This window comes from Cibotium barometz, chromosome 18 (assembly GCF_041138505.1).
Source record: "Cibotium barometz isolate CiBa-2024 chromosome 18, ASM4113850v1, whole genome shotgun sequence".
In the NCBI taxonomy this organism is placed as follows: domain Eukaryota; kingdom Viridiplantae; phylum Streptophyta; class Polypodiopsida; order Cyatheales; family Cibotiaceae; genus Cibotium; species Cibotium barometz.
In genome coordinates this window covers 41,021,862-41,041,738 of record NC_141063.1, presented here as the reverse complement: position 1 = coordinate 41,041,738, position 19,877 = coordinate 41,021,862, and the positions used below count along the sequence as shown (strand labels likewise).

At 44.6% G+C, this 19,877-nt stretch overlaps 1 protein-coding gene across 1 annotated transcript in view; it reads right to left on the bottom strand.

The window, feature by feature from the left end:
• Nucleotides 1-733: 733 nt before the first annotated feature.
• The window catches only part of LOC147629348 (cytochrome b-c1 complex subunit 6-1, mitochondrial-like), a 52,249-nt gene continuing 33,105 nt past the window's right edge, over nt 734-19,877 (bottom strand). Inside the window, exons 3-4 of the mRNA XM_086812577.1 lie at nt 1,147-1,236; nt 734-1,041 (exon numbers count right to left, since the gene is read on the bottom strand). Of these exons, the coding sequence (XP_086668703.1) occupies nt 1,009-1,041; nt 1,147-1,236 (123 nt within the window). The 3' untranslated portion in view covers nt 734-1,008. The remainder of the gene's footprint in view (nt 1,042-1,146; nt 1,237-19,877) is intronic.

Here is a 19,877-nt window from a genome sequence, read left to right as displayed (position 1 = left end):
TCTCAAGGACACAATCTACATCATGCAAAGGAGGACATTAACCCCATTTCATGGGTTAACATCTACTCTCTGCTAAACATGAGAAAGCCAATATGTGTTATGTACAAGCACTATAGACATTCTAATCATTACAAGAAACCAGCTCAAGTCCAAGCTCTAACTAGTTAGTTTATGAGTGTTGAGCTCCCACATGTGAATAAAAGGAACCATTGTATATAGGGTATTTCTCATGATGCAAAGACAATCCCTCTTTCTCATGATGCAAAGACACAATCAGGTCTCTTGTTATCTACTTGCTCAATTGTGTGGTGTGTGAGTTAAGAGTAGAGGCTTATGACTCCCTCTTTCTCATGATGCAAAGACACAATCAGGTCTCTTGTTATCTACTTGCTCAATTGTGTGGTGTGTAAGAGTTGAGAGTAGAGGCTTATGACTCTGGGTGCATGTGACTCTTTGCTTTCTGTTTGAGAGAGAGTGAGAGAAGTGAGTGCTCTTCCACCATGACTTCTCTGTATCATGTTCTTTTTTCCCCTCTTGCTCTCCCTCCCCACGCTTCCTCAAGCCACTCACTACCTTCTAGAATAATCACTAACTCCCTCATTGCATTGTCTTGGATGTTGCCAAAACAAAAACAATGAACTGTTACTAAATAGGGTGGAAGGAAACACACGACTGTATGCTATGAATTATAACTTTAAAAAGCATGACATATTACTACTTTGATTAGCCGAGAGACCCTAATCCCCAAGATCTTTAAAAGAGACTCTCATAAAGCTTTACATGGAGCATAAGCATTCATGCTTCACAACCATACTCTACATAACATTCTCTCACCTTATCATCTCCAAATACATTTGACAATCATTTGGAATCTCTTTCAATGATCAAATCAAGGAAAGACTCAATTCTTATTTACGATAAAATTCTGGGGGGGAAAAAATCTGCATCAGGATTGTCACAAAAAGTTCACACAATTAAGTCAACAATTTGAGAGCCATCCCAAATTATTTATTTTAACTTGCTGAAAAGCTTCCGTGCCACCTGCAAAATTTGTCATCCATGGAAAAATTGCAAAATTTAGAAGTGAAATTTGAAAATATCAGCACCACAAGAGGGAACATTTATTGTTATTTTTTAAAAGCTTACATATTTGTCAATGCAAGCCCAGTAATCAAAATATTGGCCAGTGCAATGCTTATGCCCAGTTGTGTCTTCCTCGACCCGTTTAACACAAGCCTGTCAAAAACCAGAAAAAAATAAGTCTGAGAAATTCGACAGCATAAAGACTAGTTGGGTGCCACGTAGAAAAGCTTATGTGATTTGCAAAGGCCTTAGGGCTGGCAAATCAGCCCACACATGTGGCGAGGCCAAGCACCCATGAATTTTACTTTTGGGCTGTTTTTACTGGCCACCCGGCTAGCCAACTATAAATAGGAGCCTTAGGGTCACATCTCAAAATTCAGACAGCAGATATTACTACGCAGCAGAATTTAACATACAACATTCAAGTGTCCAGATCAAGTCCAAATCTGAACAATCATTGTAAATATTTATAAACATATACTTAGTTAATATATACTACTGGAATAAGGAGTCCCATTCTATAGATCACCATGGTGGTATGTGCAGAGGGATGAAGCTTAAGGACAAAGGAGATGGAGCTTCAACTCATGGTTGTGATCATGGTTGTTTCTCGTACCGGTACGAACCTATTCGTACCCTATGGTTCGTATGGTACGGTTCCATACGATATCATAAGGTTTTGTCCCCCCCCCCCCCCCCCCCCCCCCCCCCCCCCCCCCCCGCGTCATGTGCACAATGGGTATCTACCGTGTGCTATACGCATGCAAGACTAGTTTCGAGGCTTGGGGAAGCTTGGAACTAGGCAGGCTGATTGACGAGCTGAGTTAGGGAAATACTAACGGGCGGGCACCCAAGTATGGACGGGCGGGCGGCCAAGTGTGGATGGCCGATGACCGGCCAAGAGCCTATAAAAGGGTGGCCAAGGTTAGTTATTGTAATATAGAGAGTCTCGCGAGTTTGTGAGAGCTCTATGGTCTTGGAGCCTGGATCTAGTGTGCAGACGTGCACCTGCTTTATGCAGCCGAGGCCGGTAGCAATCTCGAGGCCCGCGAGGGCAGCTTCGTGGCGGTATGGGACGTCGCGAGGAGGAGATTGGTCGGTACGTCAACCTAGTTAGCTCAGCTCGTGGCTCGGTGGGAACAGCCAAGACTGTGGGCTCGCCCACGACTGTCATGGTTGGGAGGTGAGTCAGGCTTGCACCCCCTTGCTTGTTTGTTGTTCGTTTGTTTGCAGGATTCGAGTTTCGAACCAAGATCGATCACGAGGGCATCCGTGGGGATTTGACAGTGGTATCAGAGCATACCTCGTGAACGAGCAAGTCGGTAGGTAGAGAAGAAGAGGTCGAAGAACGGTATGTGTTAAAAAACTTGCTGTTTTTTCTGTGCATACTGCAGTTTTCAGATTTTGTACGTGTTTTTTCTTCATCAAAGAACCCCATGTTGATGGGAGATGGTAGAATAATAAGGGTTGATTGCTTTGCAAAGAAGAGGAGTCGTGTTTGTGCAGTCGCATAACCTGCAAGGAGAGAAAACACAAAAAAAAAGAAAAAAAGCACGTTTATTGCTTTTCGTTCAACGAACGAGTGAGAGAGCGAAGTATGGGAGGCGTAGGCGTTGTATAAGCTGTTGTGGTTGACGTGTTGCAGGCGGCTAGCTTGCAGCCGGCCAAGCATGCGAAGGCGCCTAAGGCCGTGTAGGCCTGCGTAGTCGGGCAGGCCAGCGCTCACGTCAGGCAGGCCAGTGCCCAGCCAGGCCAGCACCTAGGCTAGGCCAGGCGGGCTGGTGCCCAGGCCAGGCCGGCGCCCAGGCCAGGCAAGGCAGGCTGATGCCCAGGCCCGGCCAGCACTCAGGCCACGCACGGCAGGTCAGCACACTAAGGCCCACGCAGGCTGGCGAGTTGGCACGAGTACACGCAGGGCACGCAGGCGATGTCAGCAGCAGCTGGCGACGGAATCTACACCCAACAGCTAATCCAGGCGCCCGCAGCTCACCGACGGGTGAATCCTGGAGGGAAAAAAAAAACACAAGGAAAGCACCTTTTTTTAGCTTTCGTTTTTTTTTAAAGTTTAAAATTTCAAAGTTTTAAAAAGAATCCTCCAAGGTTTCAAAGGTTTCAAAGGTTTCAAGATGTTCATTTTTTTTAAGAAAAGAGAATATATATATCGATATATATATATATATAAAATATATATATATATATATATATTTATTCAAAAAAAACACAAAAGCTAAAGCAAAAGCTAAGCCTAGCTTTTCGAGATTTTTTTTTTTGGCTTTTGGGAAACCTTTATAAACCCCCTCAAGTGGGCTTCTTGCCACACATCTCTCAAGTTCTCAAGTTTTCAAGCTCTCAAGCTCTCAAGCTCGCTCGCACTTTCATTGTGCAAAGATCGAATTTTCTCTCTACGTACCCTCTTCACGATGTCGACCCAAGAATCAGAGTTGGAGCCCCTCGTGGACCGAACCGATGCCGATCTTTTTGACGAGCTTGTGTCAAAATCAGATTTCCAAGAGTTCAAAGTAGCTCTCGAAGCTTCTTCGACGGAACGTCAGGCACAAATCGCAGCCCAGATGCAGGCTTTGCAAAACTCCATCGCTCTATTGACCACTACCCTCTCTACTTTTTCGGGAATGGATACCTTGGCTTCAGCTTTAGGCCGCAATATTACTCCGGAACCGTTCGGGGGCGAGCAAAAGCAAAGAACCAAGGAGATCGTAGACACTTGGCTACACAAGTGGCAAGTTCACTTTCAGTTTCATCCATATGATGATGGAAAGAAGATACAGTTAGCAGTAGGTTTCCTGTCCGGCAAAGCTTTGCTTTGGTGGAAGGAACTGAACCCAAAGCCAACGACTTGGGCACAATTTGAAGACATTTTCAAGAAAGAATTCCTCAAGAAAGAGGATGACTATGATGTTGTTGCCCGGTTTTCAGCTTTGACCATGACCTCGCAGCACCTCACTTATGAGGTCTACCTCCAAAAATTTCATGACTTGTAGATGAAGGCTACAAAGATGGATCCCACTACTCTGTTGGGGCTTTTCGTAGCTGGTTTACCAGACTCGTACTGATTACAGGTTAAAAATAACAAATGTAAAACATTGGACGAGGCCATTCATTCAGCTCGTATCTATGATGATACAATGGTCTCTTCCAAGTCGAAGCCCGTTACCGAGCAGGGAAACAAGCATAAAAGAAAGTTCTCTGCACCTATGGCTAACACGACAGAAGGCAAGTCTGGACCAACCTTCGAAGAGTTCAAGTTCGACACCAGCAAAGAAGAAACGACTCCTTAGAGCTTTGAAGCTCAAGAAGGAAGGACGTTGTTTTATCTGCGAAGAAAAAGGACACATGCGTAACGAGTGCCCAAAGAAAAAGGGTACCAAGTCCAATTACTGTACTTTCTCGCCCTAGTACTTGTTCTGATTGTCTGTTCAATTCTAAGGTATTTGGTATGCATGATCTTCTCCGAGTTTATGGAGAAGTGAATGGCCATAAGATTCACATTCTTTTAGACCCTGGCAGTTCGCATAACTTTGTTAACTACAAACTTGTGCAGAAATTGAGTCTTGATACGACACTCAGCGACCATACCTATGAGGTTCGTCTACCTGCGGGAAGACAAGTTTGGGATCGCAAGGTGGAGATGTTTCCAATCCAGATTCAGGACTACAAAGACACTCTGGAATGCTATGTTATGCATCTGGAAAATGTAGACTTGTTATTAGGGATTGAGTGGTTTAAGACTCTTGACGTCCAGATAGATTAGTCTAGTCATATTTTTTCTTTTCAGCATAGGGACACCAAGTATAGTATTTTAGGTGATTGTATTCATCCCTCTCAGGGACCTCTTGTAAATACAATTGATTTTGGAAATATAATGAATTCTTCTTTGTACACCACTTTCCATTGTGTCTTGATTCCACTTTCTTCTTTTCTCATCCCTTTCTTGGATGTGAATGAATTAAGTGTGTTTGAAAGCAAAGAATTACAGAAGATACTTGATTCATTTCAAGATGTATTTCCTAAGGAATTGCCATCGGGTTTACCACCTGAACGGGCAGTAGATTATCGTATTGACTTGATCCCTGGTGCTCATCCTGTGAGTATTCCGCCTTATAGGATGAGCCAAGCTGAGGAAGATGAGTTGGCTAAACAACTCGCAGATTATTTGAGGATGGGCCAGATCCGTCCAAGTAAATCACCTTGGGGTGCACTTGTGTTGCTTAGGAGAAAGAAGAACAATACTTGGAGAATGTGTATAGATTACAAAAGATTGAACAAGCTGATAATTAAGAACCGTTATCCTCTCCCTAGATCAGATGACCTAATTGACCGGTTAGCAGGAGCGAAATATTTCACGAAGATAGATTTACGTATTGGCTATCACCAGATACGTATTCATGAAAGGCATGTCGAAAAAACCGCCTTTCGGACTAGGTATGGCCATTACGAGTTTCTCGTATTACCTTTTGGGTTAACCAATGCTCTAGCCACTTTCCAGCAAATGATGAACGACCTTTTTCGTGAACATTTGGGAAAATTTGTGGTGGTGTTCTTGGATGATATTTTGATATATAGCCGTACTCTTGAGGATCATGTCAGACACCTCATGATTGTTTTATCTATTTTGAGACAAAATCGACTATATGCTAAATTAAGTAACTGTGAGTTCTTTATGACCGACATCATTTACTTGGGACACAAGATCACTAAAGATGGATTGAGCATTGACTATGACCGAGTTCAGAAGGTTTTGGACTGGCCTATACCGCGAACAGTGAAACAACTTCGTTCTTTTCTCGGTTTTGTTGTTTTTCTTCGAAAATCTGTACGGGAGTACTCTCACCTCACACTGCCGATGACCGACTTATTGAAAGGTCGTGGACGTAAGTCCAATCAGCCTATCACTTGGAATAACGATTTGGATATGGCCTTCAGACTTTTGAAAGATAAAGTCAAGGAAGCACCTATCTTAGCATTGCCTGATCCTCGTCGGCCTTATGTTCTTGAAACTGATGCCAGTGACTATGCTATCGGGGCTGCTTTATTTCAAGATGGTAGACCGGTTGCTTTTGAAAGTAAAAAGCTAGACGACACTCAATCTCGTTGGCCAACCCTTGAGAAGGAGCTTTATGCTGTGATTCATGCTCTCAAGGTTTGGAGACATTATTTATATGGATCCAAGTTTGTGTTATTGACTGATCATCAGTCAATCAAGTATGTGTGTGATGCGGATGATTTGAGAGGCAGGAAAGCTCGTTGGGCAAAGTTAATGCAAGATTTTGATTTTGAGATCCGTTATCGGAAAGGGTCCATGAATAATATTGCAGATGCGCTTAGTCGGATTAGAGAGGTGAATACTTTGTCGTTCACCGAGATTTCTACTGACTTATTTCAGTCATTGAGAGGGCTTTGCAGGACTGATAGTTATTTTGGTCCATTTTGGCAGAAGATCCAAGACGGGAGCTCATTGATTGACCAAGACTCGGTGACTGCGCAGTCTACCATTCAGGCTGCAGGAGGTCAGTGGATGATTCGGAATGGTTTACTATTCCGTAATGACAAAATTTGTGTACCACAGATCCTGGACATTAGGTCCAAGATTTTGAGGGAGTGTCACGACGCCCCTTCTGCTCGACACCCTGGGGTACATAGGACGCTATCATTAGTGAAACACACTTTTTATTGGCCGAAGATGAAAGGGTATGTAGAAGATTATGTTCTCAAATGTCAGATTTGTCAGGCAAATAAAGATGAACGCTTTAGACAGGCTGGGTTGTTGCATCCTTTGCAAATCCCAAGTAATAAATGGGAAAGTATTTCCATGGATTTTATTACCGGATTGCCAAGAACACATCAAGGCCATGATTCTATTTGGGTTGTGGTAGATCGCTTGACAAAGATGGCTAGATTTTTACCGACCCAAAAGACTATTACAACTACGCAATTAGCTCGGCAGTTTATCGAGCAATTGTTTAGACTGTACGGGTTACCGCAGGACATAGTCAGTGATAGGGACTCTAAGTTTACGAGTGAATTTTGGAAACTTGTTTTTGAGAAGTTGGAAACAACTTTGAATTTGAGTTCCTCTGATCATCCTCAATCTGATGGCCAGACTGAAAGAGTGAATCAGATTCTGGAAGATATGCTTCGAGCATATGTATCCAAAAGACAGAGTTCATGGGAGGATTATCTTCCTATGTTAGAATTTGCATATAACAGTACTAAGCATATGAGTACAAGGTTTAGTCCTTTCATGCTTATGTACAGTTTTTAACCTAGATCACCTGTTACAGTAGGATTCTCAGGACTTCAGCATGATGCAGTACGTAATTTTTTGCAAGATATGCAAGAAATGTTACAAGTTGCAAAGGAATCTATTAGAAGTGCTCAAGACCGCGACAGGTTTTATTCTAGTAGACATAGTTCACCTAGAGAGTTCTCTGAAGGAACGATGGTGTATTTGCGAGTTCCGAAAGATTCCGAGACTTTACGGACAGGTAGATCTCCAAAATTATCCCCTAGATACTGTGGACCATTTCGTGTTACACAACGGATTGGTTCAGTTGCATATGAATTGGATTTGCCTTCTCATGTGAAAGTTCATCCTGTATTTCATGTCAGTAGACTTAAGGAAGTACTGGGTGGAGCAGATCAGTTAGTTACTCCTCAAGAAATTATAGATGTCCAGGACATGACATTCGTTCCGCACGAACCTGAAAAGATTCTTGGCTTTCGTGAACGAAGATTGCGTCATACGCTTATCACGGAATACAAGATCAAGTGGAAGGATCGTGTTGAGGAGGACGCTACATGGGAGACATTGACTTCTCTTTAGAGAGATTACCCGGGCTTTTTAGTGAGCTCAGGAGTGAGCTCTTAGAGGAAGGGGAGTATGTCATGTGCACAGTGGGTATCTACCGTGTGCTATACGCATGCAAGACTAGTTTCGAGGCTTGGGGAAGCTTGGAACTAGGCAGGCTGATTGACAAGCTGAGTTAGGGAAATACTAACAGACGGACACCCAAGTATGGACGGGCGGGCGGCCAAGTGTGGACGCCCGATGACCGGCCAAGAGCCTATAAAAGAGTGGCCAAGGTTAGTTATTGTAATATAGAGAGTCTCGCGAGTTTGTGAGAGCTCTATGGTCTTGGAGCCTGGATCTAGTGCAGACGTGCACCTGCTTTATGCAGCCGAGGCCAGCAACAATCTCGAGGCCCGCGAGGGCAGCTTCGTGGCGGTATGGGACGTCGCAAGGAGGAGATTGGTCGGTACGTCAACCTAGTTAGCTCAGCTCGTGGCTCGGTGGGGACAACCAAGACTGTGGGCTCGCCCACGGCTGTCATGGTTGGGAGGTGAGTCAGGCCTGCACCCCCTTGCTTGTTTGTTGTTCGTTTGTTTGCAGGATTCGAGTTTCGAACCAAGATCGATCACGAGGGGATCCGTGGGGATTTGACACCCCCCGAAAACAAAATTCCAAATGGTTTAAAAAAAATAGAAATCTTGCTCAACGAAGATCCCAAATGCCCACAATACTTTTCAACTTTCATGTCACTCAGCATTCCATATGGGGTTGCTAAGAGACCCAAAAAAAATTGGCAAGGTAGACTGGTAGTGTGCACTTGATTGGTAGGATGAGGAGAGAATCTTGCTACATCACTTGGAGATACCTTGTATAGGTAGGCTAGACAGTCAGATCCTCAAGTTATGTACGAGGGAGAAGATTTGGATAGGGCCATTTCGATCTACAGAGGAACCCCTAAACCTATCACCCTAGGGCCTAGATGCACTGCCCGTATATGTGCAAGGACGATCCCTTAGTTATAAACACTACACTGGGAGACCTTTGGTATCGCATTACCCATGCAAGCTCTTTTTTGGAGCCAATTGGGAGATCCAACTAGGAGAGACACATCTCCATGTTCTGGTTCCTCAAGCACTGTGGACTCCCCCCCCCTCCCCCCCCCCCCCCCAACCTTCCCTCACATTCAAGCTTGAAGCTCCATAGTTTGTAAGTGTTTTTTTATGTATATAAAAAACGAATTTTAACATACGGTATCCCAAAATTTCATATCATACCAAAAATTCCCGTACGGTATCGTATTTTCGTACCGTGACAACTATGGTTGTGATGCACAAGGATTAAGGGGAGAGAGAGAGAGAGAGAAAGAGAGAGAGAGATAGAGAGAGAGAGATAGAGAGATGTGTTAACAACCAAGAGAGAGCAAGATTGCACAACTCAAATGATGTTCACTATGATAATGAATCCCCCCAAATACATGCTTTTATAGACACCTAGGCCTTATCTTTTTACCCTCACCTAGTGTGTTCACACCACTAAGGACACTTCACCAAACTCCAAACTAACTCTGAAATACCCAACAAAACCCCCTTCTGAGTGATGGTGGAGTTGCATGCATAACCTTCAATAATCCCATACTCCAACACAAGCAAAGACCAGACATAGACCCCGCAACTGGCTCAATGGCTCATGAACATGGCTCAAGGGCCTAAAAGCATGGCTCAGAGGTTCATAAAGCATAGTCCAATGCAAAGGACTCAGAGGTCAAGTCTTGCCCGAGGGACAAAGACCGCTTTACATCGGCATACCAATCCCCCTCTAAAGCATTTGATTGATTCTGAGTAAGCCAATCTATACCAAGAATTCTATCATATATGACCAAAGGCAAGATTTCGAATTTACATTGGTTAAATTCTTATCTCCAGAGAGAATTAGAGATTATCCATCTCATGGCATGAGAGAAGTTTCCCACTAGCCAATTCAACTTGCATAAGTTTCTATCTCTGATCTAATTCTAACTTTTATAGATAGCCAGGTGAAATGAAAGAATGTGTACTTCTAAAGTCAATCAAAATCTCAAACTTTGCTTACCTTGATAACTTGCAGGTGCCTATTGGTTATGACCTTGACATTCTATGGCAGCATGAATTCTTCAGCTTTCTTCATCTTCCATGTCACTAACAGTAATAGCTTTTGGAGCAGTTGATTGAAATGAAAACTTTCTTCTTGAATTTTCCCAATTTTGGGGTGGGTAAGATACCTATGTGCCATGCCCACTGTGCTACATATAGAGCTCCATCCAAGCCCATTGATTCGCATGTGGGATTACTCCACGAGTTCCTTGGCTCCTCACGCATTCCACCACAATGCATTGGTGGCAACCCAATTCTAACACCTTCTCTCCAACAATGCATGTGAACCCCCCTTGCCGCATGGTCAACTGTTTGCACGATTGTGAGCTAGGACTTCGTTGACGTGGCTATAGCAAACCATAATCCTTGCTTTTTTCGCATGAACGCCCTAGAGGTCCCTAGTCCTACGAACCTTCGCAAGTCCTTTGGAATGGACCTTGATCACTGTCAGTGGCCGTCTCTCACCATCGCCTGGAGGAAGATCTCAAGCAAAGGAAGTTCTTCCGTGCGCGAGCACCTAGTGCTTTAATACCATGATCGAATCCCCGGAGGTTACCACTAGACCACAACTAATGATCACGAGGCAACAATCCCCATCACCTACTACCCCCCTCACGTCCACACAAAAACCCAAGTGGGGAAGATACCTATGAGCCATGCCCACCTTGCTACATACAGAGCTCCATCCAAGCCCCCTGATTCACATGTGGGATTACTCCATGAGTTCCTTGGCTCCTCATGCATTCCACCACAATGCATTGTTGGCAACCCAATTCTGATAGCGTCATGGAGAAGAGTTTCCTAAACTGCTTAAAGACCCAGAGTCGACTTTTGTAGAAAACTAAACCATCCGGTCCTTCTGGATTTTGTAATGACTTGTTTTCTATAAAAGACTCCTTTCCATTATTCCCTTTTTTGTGTGGACGTGAAGGGGGTAGCAGGGAATGGGGATTGTTGCCTTCCTATGATCGTTTGTTGTGGTCTAGTGGTAACCTCTGGGAATTCGATCAAACACCATCACTGGTGGTCATAAAGGCATGAACTCAACATTGGAGAATCGAAAGGCAATTCTACTCGCCCAAAATGAGGCCGGACGTGTTCACATATATGCAACATTGTCCACTTTGTCAGAAGGTGAAGGTGTCACATGGGGAGAAAGCCGGGTTGTTACAACCATTGTTGATTCCTTACAAAATCTTTCCAAAATATCTCTATGAATTTTTTTATTTTTATTTTTTTTTCAGAAAGAGACTTCTATTAAGTATGAGAAAAACATACAACAATCACAGCTATAAGCCGGAAGAGAATAGAATCACCCCAATATGTAAGGTGATTTCAACCATTGAGGAGCATCATGATGCCATGTAAGACCTGTGGTGGTACTAGAGGAAAAGAAGATGCCATGGTCCCATTCCTACATAAATATCACACGCTTCGCCTGCGCAGAACGAGAGGGCCCCTGAATGCGAGCCCAAGTAGCCATAAGAGTGTGGATGATATCACCCCATATAGTACTAATGCACTGAGACCCAAAAATCTGGACACCCTCAATAGCCTCCGTGCATCTAGCTCTCCAGATCTGCCATGCTGTAATACTGGCAATAATCTCCCAATTGGTGTCAATCCTCTGTCCAGGGGGTGTATAATCACAGTGAGGAACATCCTGCAATAAACCATGCTGGGTAATACCTCTACGAATGAAAAAAACAAAATCTGTACCACTGCCCTCATAAAAAAGTTGCGGACCAGACTAGGAGAGCCAAGCAACTGCCCCCCAAGTCACATGCATGGCTCGGCCACTCAATTTGCCCATAAGTTGGGCTACAGGACCCCAAATCTCCTGTGCAATGCTGCACCCCCATAGACAATGTTGTACGGACTCAAAATCTGCCGCACATCTAGGACAGGAAGGTGCTACACCAAAAACTGATCTCCACTGATTGGTGGGGAGACCACCATGTAAGAATAACCAAAAGAAATGAGAGATCTGGCTCCTTCTGTATGAGTGCCAAAGTCTATGCCAATATCTGCGCTGTATCACTGGAGAAATATCATAGCTCTCCCAATGAGGCCTGAGAGTAGGGATCCTATGCATCTGTCGAGTGAGGAGAAGCCTGGCATTCCGAACAGTGAAACTGAAAAAAGAAAGGCTTTTCAAAAGGATCGAAGGCATCAATCCACTCCCACTCTCCTGGATCCCACTGAAGATATCTGATAGGATTGCCACCATATAGCCACAAACACCAAGAGCCATGAGTCACTATCTGAGGAGAAGGATCAATGAACCAGTGCTTCCCCGAGCGACCAACAATCCTCACTGGACTAAGCCTAGTGTTTGGTATGATCTCCTCCATACTACATGTCCTCAATCTCCCACCAGGCATGATAGAATACATGAGGAAATCTGTATCCTCGTGGCCTGGAAGAGCAATGACCTGCAGAGGTATGTCTATCCTCGAAAAAACTCCACTCCCAGCCAACTCGGATGATAGTCTCCGTGAAAGGTCCCAAAAAGCCGCTCATGCGGAATAGCTGCATCAATCTAATCAATACGAATGCGAGAGCCCCTAAGATGAGAAGATATTAAGGCAGTCGGCAGCTTGGAAGGCATTTTCGACAAGTACTACAGTGGAGGCATCTGGGTTGGAGACTAGAGTGCTTCGTGTATGGTCCGCGGAAGAGCTTTCAGTACCGGAGGTGCCTCTGGAGGACGCATTCTCAGAGGGATCAACAGACTGAGTGGATACAACTCTCCGATCCTCCGGAAGACTCTTAAAGGTCTTCCAAGCAAGAACTGTGTATGCGCATCTCTCCCATCCTGACCATTGCATATAACGAGATGCATCAAGTGGCCGACCAACCTCATCCCTAATGAACTCGTTCCACATAATAGGTTGTCGGTCAGCCTCGTCCAAAGACCTAGGAAGCCTTTGTCGCAAGAAAAATCTCATGCTTCTCCATGCTCTGACAATGGCTGCAATAAGAGGGGAAGATGGTGCCCTAATATCAGCCTCTGTGAACAAAAAACGTGTGTTGGGCATCCAGTCTCTCCCGACTCTGGGTGTACATCTGGAAATCTGAGACAAGAAAAAATCCTCCCAAGGCTCAATGCCTGGTAGGAAACCTCTGACCACAAGTTTGCAAAGCAACGCCCTACATTGAACATCCGGATCGATAATATTCAAGCCCCCCTCTCTTTTGTGCTGAATAACTGTGAGCCAAGCTACCCTGGCACGAGTGTCTGAGGTGCCATCCAAGCCCGACCAGAGAAAATTTCAGATCAATCTCCGCAATTGGCCAATGCACGCACGAGAGAAGCACCAACAAGAGGCAATAAACCAAGCTGAGGCAAGCAAAACCTGATTAGCCACCAAAGCTCTGGAGGCTAAATCTAATCTCCTGGAGCTCCAATGGAAGAGCTTCTTCCGGATACTCATAAGTACCGGAGCAAAATGCTATGCAAGAGAAATATCAATCCCAACTTGGCTTCCTAAATATCTAGCAGTACATCCTCTGCTGATCCAAGTAAAACCAAGCTCTGCACCCCAATCAACTCTCGGTGAATCACTAACCCAAAAACCAACAGATTTGTGCTAATTAACGAGTGCCCCTGCTGCGAAACAAAACTCCTCTAGTGCTACCCGGAAGGAACATAAGCATATATGTGAAGCCTCCAAAAACAGGGCTGTGTCATCAGCTAACTCAGAGTCAACCAACTCCTCATGACTACGAAGAGGCAACCTCAATCCTAAAATACCAGCAGTGGAGCAGAGAAAGATGCTCATAGCCTCTGCAACTGTGATACATAATAAAGGAGCTAATGGGCAACCCTGTCGTACTGAGCGAGAAATCTGAAACCGCTCTCCTCTATCACCGCAAGCAAGAACTCTACTGTGGGCATCACGATACATGCATGAAACTCCCTTGATCCATCTCTGAGAGAAGCCCATATGACTAAGAGTACCCTCAAGAAAGTCCCAATCCACTCTATCATAGGCCTTCTCAAAATCCAAGAGCAGAATGGCTAAGGGCTGATTGCTCGCTTTAGCCCATTCGACGGCCTCCCAAAATGAGAAAATGTTATCAAAGATGCTCCTGCCGTGTAAGAATCCATTCTGGGTATCATGAATAACATCCTATTGGCTGCAATTTGATGCTCACTGCCTTAGCTAGAATCTTATAGGCAGTCCCAAGTAAGGTGATAGGTCTCCACTGGCCGATCAATGTCTTATCCCCGCTCTTAGGAATAAGATAAATAAGCCCCTCAGTGAGAGAATAAGGCATAGAACCTGTGTCCCACATCTCCTGCAAAGCCGATGTTATCTCATCCCCAATCTCATCCCAAAAAGTAATGAAAAAAACAGGGGAGAGGCCATCCTCCCCTGGACACTTACCATGAGGTAAGGCATGAAGAGCATGACTAAACTCCTGCATAGAAAAAGGGGCATCCAGAGCGGCACACATCTTCTCGGTGATCAAATGTGGCAATACATTCCAAACCTTCCTCTGTGCCCTGTGTCTCAGATTGATTCTATGGATGGATTATAAAACAACAGTTGAAACAGGTGCACAAGCAATGCCCAAAGTTGTTGTTTCGAGGTTTCAAACCTTTTCCCATTCTGAAGATCAACAAGGTGTCCATGAAGTTAAAGTTATCGTCTATACCATAAATGATGTGTTTCATGTTCCTTGGTTGAAGCACTATGCCAGACCTCCCACGCATGTCCAAGATGAACCGGAACATGATATCATCGACGAAGCCACAGTGATGGTTCTAGAACAGATCCTTTTGCATCACTTCAAGCATAGCTCCGGCCGTAAAGAGCGTTGATTCCTCACAAAGTTTCAGGATTGAAGCATGCATGAAGCGGGTTGTCTTGATAAGAACTTCTTTGAAGATTATCTCACATTATTGAGGGACTATTTGGAGTAGCTTCCACCAAGTTAAGCAGAACGGGATGTCACGTGCATCCCACACTTGGATGCCACATGGCCATATCTGTACAACAAGTGCAAGTCTTAAGAGTGGTAATTGGCCCTTTATGAGCCCTTGTCAGTGACAAATCAGCCAAGGATCCACTGAAGAGGGTCATGGTCAAGTGTGCATGTCCCGCACATGAAGTCAATGCATGTCCCGCACGTTTGTAACTCTCTAAAATGATGTAGAAGTGTACCGGGCATTTGTTAGGTTTCCAGTAGGATACACAGGTACCAATCTAGATCACGATATGGACTTTGTAGAAATTTGTCCCACGGAAAGCCATGGAAGGCTTGTCCGAGAGCCACCAAAGAGCTCATGGCCATTGGGGCTAGACATAGGCCAAGCCTAGGCCATGGGACAGCCTAGGTAAGGTCTAAGGGACCTATTGACCAGCCTAGCATGCAGTCAACTAGCAGCAAAGGCTGCCATGTTCAGACATGTGAAAGCGATGGAGTAAAAGCTGAATTATCCCAATCGTGAGCAAGCCGACAGCATCAATAGCAAACAGACTAGCATATATGGGTCCTATATTAGAGATCTCCAGCCTCAAGCATAAATCATCGCATGTTCAATGACATGGGAAAAGCACTCTTCCCAAAACATTTTATGTTCATGTGGAAATCTGGTGGTCCTATGGGACACCCCAGTGCTTCTACTAGAAAACTCCCGAGTAATATAGCATTACCTAAGGGGAGGCCGGTGTGAGGGCAAAAGGACGAAAGGACCAAATGTACGAGAGATCAGAGCAAAACCACACAACATGAAATATGTGAGTGAGTCTATATATAATGGTCAGTGAACATATGTACAAGAGCCCTCTGATGTTGTTGGGTTTTATGCTGTGTATGCACCCAAGGGAGTGCTAGTGATCATCAGTAGGTTACTGGGGCACTTTTTACTTCAGTTAGTGGAGGTTTTTTCCACCAGTTTAGCTTAGTTTCACTTATAGTGGTTTATAAGTGGTTTGGTCCACATGGCACAGTTTATGGCCGGACCATGTGAACACACTTTAGGTCACATCTTTTATATGTGGGTGGTTTGGTCCACCTGGCACAATTTATGGCCGGACCATTTGAACACACTTTAGGTCACATCTTTTATATGTGGCTATTGTACTTCTTTTTATCATTATCAATATATGAGCAAACGTGTTCCTCTCTCTCTCTCTCTCACGCCTCCTGTTGATGTGCCTTCCAAAACCCTAACCCTAACAACCATTTTCCACATTTTGGTATCAGAGCAGCTTCGCCTGCCCTATTCGTACAAGCCCTCGCCATCAGCTACTCGTACAGCTCGCCATCAGCTGCCCAATCCACAGACAGCCGTACAGTCCGTACAAGCCTGCTGTCTGTCCATACAGGCACCGGTTGTTCCGTACACTGCTCCGTACAGCAGTCTACCAGTGTTCCGTACAGTACGAGTACCTGCAAGCTGTTCCGTACAGCTACTCCGACCAGTCTGTTCCGTACAGCAGACAGCAGACGAGTACCTCCGTACATTGCTCCGGACAGCTGTTCTGTACAGCCTACAGCCGACCAGTACCTGCAAAATCACATGGGTAAAATTTAAAGCTTTACATGTTTTGAAATTTGGGCGTTTTCTCTATGAAAGTTTTTCTGGCAGATACAGGGAGATTTTCTTCTTTTGCAAGGCTTTGGGTGCAAAAATTTTGGGCATTTTTGGGCATTTTGGCACTGTGTGAGCCACTTTTGTTGCTCTACTCAATCAGTGGTGCATTGTTTTGCACATTCAGAGGATTGAGAGTGCAAGCATATTTGGGTCAGTTATACTCAGTGGAGTACAGTTGCTTTCAGGGTTGTTGTTTTTGGGTTTTTTGATACACAGGTACAACATTGTGCACTGGCATAATGGAAAATCAACAGGAGAGCGATGTGTTCACGTACTTGTCTAAGGAAGACAAGCTGGATGGCATGAATTACTCCTTGTGGAGTTTCATGCTGAGAAATGTGCTCATGGCAAAAGGTCTTTGGGATTTTGTTAGTGGTGATGAACCACGTCCAGGTCCATTGGCTCCAGAGACTCCTCCTCAAGGGGGTGCTCGTGGAAGAGGACAACAGGCACAGGCACCGGTTCAGCCAGAGCCTGTTCAAAGAACAAATGCCCACAAGACATGGGATGCCAAAGATGCACAAGCCTTATCACTTATTGCATTGTCAGTACAGAGGTCTATTATACCTCATATTCGTTAAGCTGGCTCTTCACGGAATGCATGGGTGACTTTGAAGCAAATGTATGCTGCTCGTAATGAGGCACGGATCTCATTTTTGAAAAGAGAGCTGGAAAACCAGAAGATGCATGAAGGAGATGATATGTCTAGCCACTTGAACAAGCTGTAGGATTTGAGAGAGCAACTCATCAATGTGGATGAGATTATTCCTGAGACACAGCTTGTATCCACCATCTTAAACTCTTTGCCAAGATCCTACTTGGCTTTTCATACCTCTTTGAACCTTAGCATGAGGAATGCTATTGAGCCCCTAAAGTATCAAGAACTTGTTGCTCTCTTGTTACAAGAAGAGCAAATCAGGAAGAACATGAACATGAACACAAGTGCTGAACAAGCATTTGTAACAGGTCAAAAAAGGGAAAGGCAAGTTTCAGCCAAAGAGTTCAAATCAGAATTCAAGTGATGGTGGTTCATCTCAGGATACCAAGAAAGGTGATGGACAGCCCAAGAAGAAAGGCAAATGCCATTACTGTAAGAAGCCAGGTCACTACATCACAGAGTGTAGGAAGAGGATTGCCAAAGAGAAGGAGAAGGAGCCTGGGATGTCTATAAACGATGCCTCTAAAGCTCCTCCGGAGACTGCTTCCTTTGTTGTAGACAGGGATTACTGTTTCTACACATGCAGTTATGATGCCTCTTGGTCTTCACAGGCACCCAGTGTGACTGAGCATGCATGTACTTGGTATTTTGATAGTGGTGCTTCAAAGCATATTACATCTCGCAGGGATTTGTTTTGTAATGTATGCCCTGCCCCTATTGGCAAGTTCGTTCAGTGTCATTGCATTGGCTGCACATCGTGGTTGGGTTGTTCATCAGTTGGACATCAAGACTGCTTTCCTACATGGGGACCTCGAGGAGGAAGTTTATGTACATCAGCCCATAGGTTTTGCAGAACATGGTCATGAAGGGAAAGTATGCAGGCTGAAAAAGACCTTGTATGGTTTGAAACAAGCTCCACGAGCTTGGTATGCAAAGATAGATGCTTTCCTGCTCACTCAAGGCTATGTGAACAGTCCATCAGAAGCCACTTTGTATGTAAAGAAAGAAGAGAAAAATCTGCTGGTCATCAGTCTTTATGTAGATGATCTTTTGCTCATGGGATCAAATGATGACAAAATTGCAGCTTTTAAAGAGATACTGCAACAGACATTTGCCATGTCTGATTTGGGGCTCGTACACTACTATTTGGGCATACAGTTTGTGCAGGATAACAGAGGCATTGGATTGTTGCAATCTCGGTATGTTGCTAAACTTCTCGAGAAGTTCAAATTTCAGGATTGCAAGCCTATCAGCGCTCCTATGGAGCCTGGGATGAAACTGTCACTACAAGATGATAGTACTTTATTTGATGCCACTACATATGCTCAGGCTGTTGCGTGCCTTATTTACTTGTGTACTACACGGCCAGATATTCAGTATGCCGTATCTCAGTTGAGTAGATTCATGCACAGCCCGCGATTGTCACATTGGCAAGCTGTGAAGCGTGTATTTCGGTATTTGCAGGGTACCTTGTCTCTTGGATTGCTTTATCCTGAGGGGGGTGACATGCAGCTATATGCTTACAGCGATTCAGATTGGGCTGGTGATTTTGATACCAGACATTCCACTAGTGGAAATTGTTTCTTTCTTGGCTCTTCATGTATTTCTTGGCTAAGCAAGAAACAGACCATAGTGGCCACTTCGTCTTGTGAGGCAGAGTACAGAAGAGCAGCCTACACTACTACCGTTGAGTGTGTATGGCTGCGTCGTCTTATGATGACTGATATGGATATTTCACTGGAGGAGCCCACACCTATTTATACTGATAGTCGTAGTGCCATTGCCGTGGCCAGGAATCCTGTGTTTCATGCTCGCACGAAACACATTGAGATTCACTATCACTTTGTTCGGGAGAGACTCCAGGCAGGTGATATCAGTCTGATTTACTGCCCTACAGATCAGAATGTGGCAGACATCTTCACCAAGGCACTACTACGTCCGAAATTCGAAGCATTCCGCACTGCTTTGAATTTGTTTCCTTTTGGTGGATGATGTACAGTGATCACATATCACTCCAGGGGGGTTTGTTGGGTTTTATGCTATGTATGCACCCAGGGGAGTGCTAGTGATCATCAGTAGGTTACTGGGACACTTTTTACTTCAGTTAGTGGAGGTTTTTTTCCCTAGTTTAGCTTAGTTTCACTTATAGTGGTTTATAAGTGGTTTGGTCCACATGGCACAGTTTATGGCCGGACCATGTGAACACACTTTAGGTCACATCTTTTATATGTGGGTGGTTTGGTCCACCTGGCACAATTTATGGCCGGACCATTTGAACACACTTTAGGTCACATCTTTTATATGTGGCTATTGTACTTCTTTTTATCATTATCAATATATGAGCAAACGTGTTCCTCTCTCTCTCTCTCTCTCTCTCTCTCTCACGCCTCCTGTTGATGTGCCTTCCAAAACCCTAACCCTAACAACCATTTCCCACAGATGTGAGGTGACTTCGAGTAGAAAGACTAGTGCAAAAGCAAAGATGATGTCGAAGCTGAAGCACAGTCAATGACGAAGGCTCGCGTCGATGTGAGGCAAAGCACTCCGAGAGGTTGTCAGTGTCAAAGGCTCGAGTCGGTGGAAGCAAGG